The 1,382-nt window shown below is 44.4% G+C and overlaps 1 protein-coding gene across 1 annotated transcript; it reads right to left on the minus strand.

Annotated features, from left to right (window-relative positions):
- Positions 1–285: 285 nt before the first annotated feature.
- On the minus strand, positions 286–1,335 carry FOXG_22685 (uncharacterized protein; the record flags this gene model as incomplete). Its single annotated transcript, XM_018403092.1, has 1 exon — positions 286–1,335. One exon carries the CDS (start codon positions 1,333–1,335, stop codon positions 286–288), a length of 1,050 nt encoding a protein of 349 aa, XP_018257964.1.
- Between the last annotated feature and the right edge of the window lie 47 nt (positions 1,336–1,382).

Genomic DNA, 1,382 nt, shown 5'->3' on the forward strand with positions numbered 1-1,382 from the left:
CTGCGACTGCGTACAGTAGCCCATCTGGAATATACTGGTGATGAATGGGCAGGTCATGATTTTCATTGACTGAGATACGCTGTAAAATCCAGAACGCGAAACCCATCCCGTTTCTCTGTCATTTTAGTGCAGGACTTCGGGAATGGAGAGTCTTAATTCAGAGACATGAGTCAGGAAAGAACTTTCAATTCAATAGTGAACAATCAAGTTCGAATGATATTTCTTTTTCACTCAGCACTACTATGCAGTATAAATAATAAACCATAATATTTCTTTTATTCATTTCTAGCATGCCCATTCCGAAGACGACCAGACTGAAGCGCTAATAACAAGCTCGTCACTTTGCCGAAATTGATCGGTGAGTTTTTTTGCAGTCTTGTATCTTCTCCAGCCATCAGTCACGGCTGAAAAGTATTTGCGCTCCTCATTCTTAATTTGTTCTGGTGATAAATCTTCTAATACCAGCTCCATTCTCACTTGCTCCATATCCGGTCTCTGTTGCAGATTTCGAATATGCTTCAGAGGAGAAGCAACGCTGATATCTTTTATCAGGCCATATAAAGCAGAAAAGTGTTGGAAATCGCACAGTGAGTCCATGTTGACCCATCTTATGAAATGCCATATCCTCTCTGCGTATGACCAGAGCACAGAGCTGGCGCCGTTTGTTACTCCCATATGGTCCATGAAACTTGTCCTAAACGATGCCGTTGCTGAAGCTGATGGTTGATCTCTCGGATGGGGCATACCGGGTGTTATAAGAAGCTGGGGAATAGGGACCGTGGAAGCAAATGACCAATCAATGATGCAGGTGATGTTGTATTCTTCGTCGACGAATATGTTGTTGATACTAAGATCAGGATGGCTAATTGCAAAACCGCTTCCGAAGCATTCAGTGACTTCAGGATGATTGGTTGTGGCCAAACTTGGTATAGCACCTTCGAGAGCTTTCCCAGCAGCAAGGTAGTCGAAGCGGTTTTCACTGCTGTCTAGCTTCAAGCCAATTGTCACAAAGTCGTTCCATAGGTCTGTCGCTCGGCGATACGTCTCGGGATTGTCAAATTCCCCCTCAGTTGGTACTGGAGCTCTAAAACAGTGGTGGCTCATATCAAGATCCTGAACGTGTACTAGAAATGTGTCGAGCAAAGAGCGATAAAAGACTTCGTCATTTGGGAACGGCCCGCGTTTGATTTGCGAGAGGGAATAGCGATCTTGAAAATGAAATGCCGGATTTAGTGAATGCTTTGTGACGAAACGTCCGTCTTCTTCAAAAAGCGATCCGATCTGGTCAAACTGCAAGCGGAGTAGCTGGGAAGATATTTTCCCGAGTTCTGTCATGACCTTTTACCGGGGCTTTGTGAGAAATGGTTTCGCGCGTTGTTGAA

Source organism: Fusarium oxysporum, chromosome 6 (genome assembly GCF_000149955.1).
Source record: "Fusarium oxysporum f. sp. lycopersici 4287 chromosome 6, whole genome shotgun sequence".
NCBI lineage: Eukaryota > Fungi > Ascomycota > Sordariomycetes > Hypocreales > Nectriaceae > Fusarium > Fusarium oxysporum.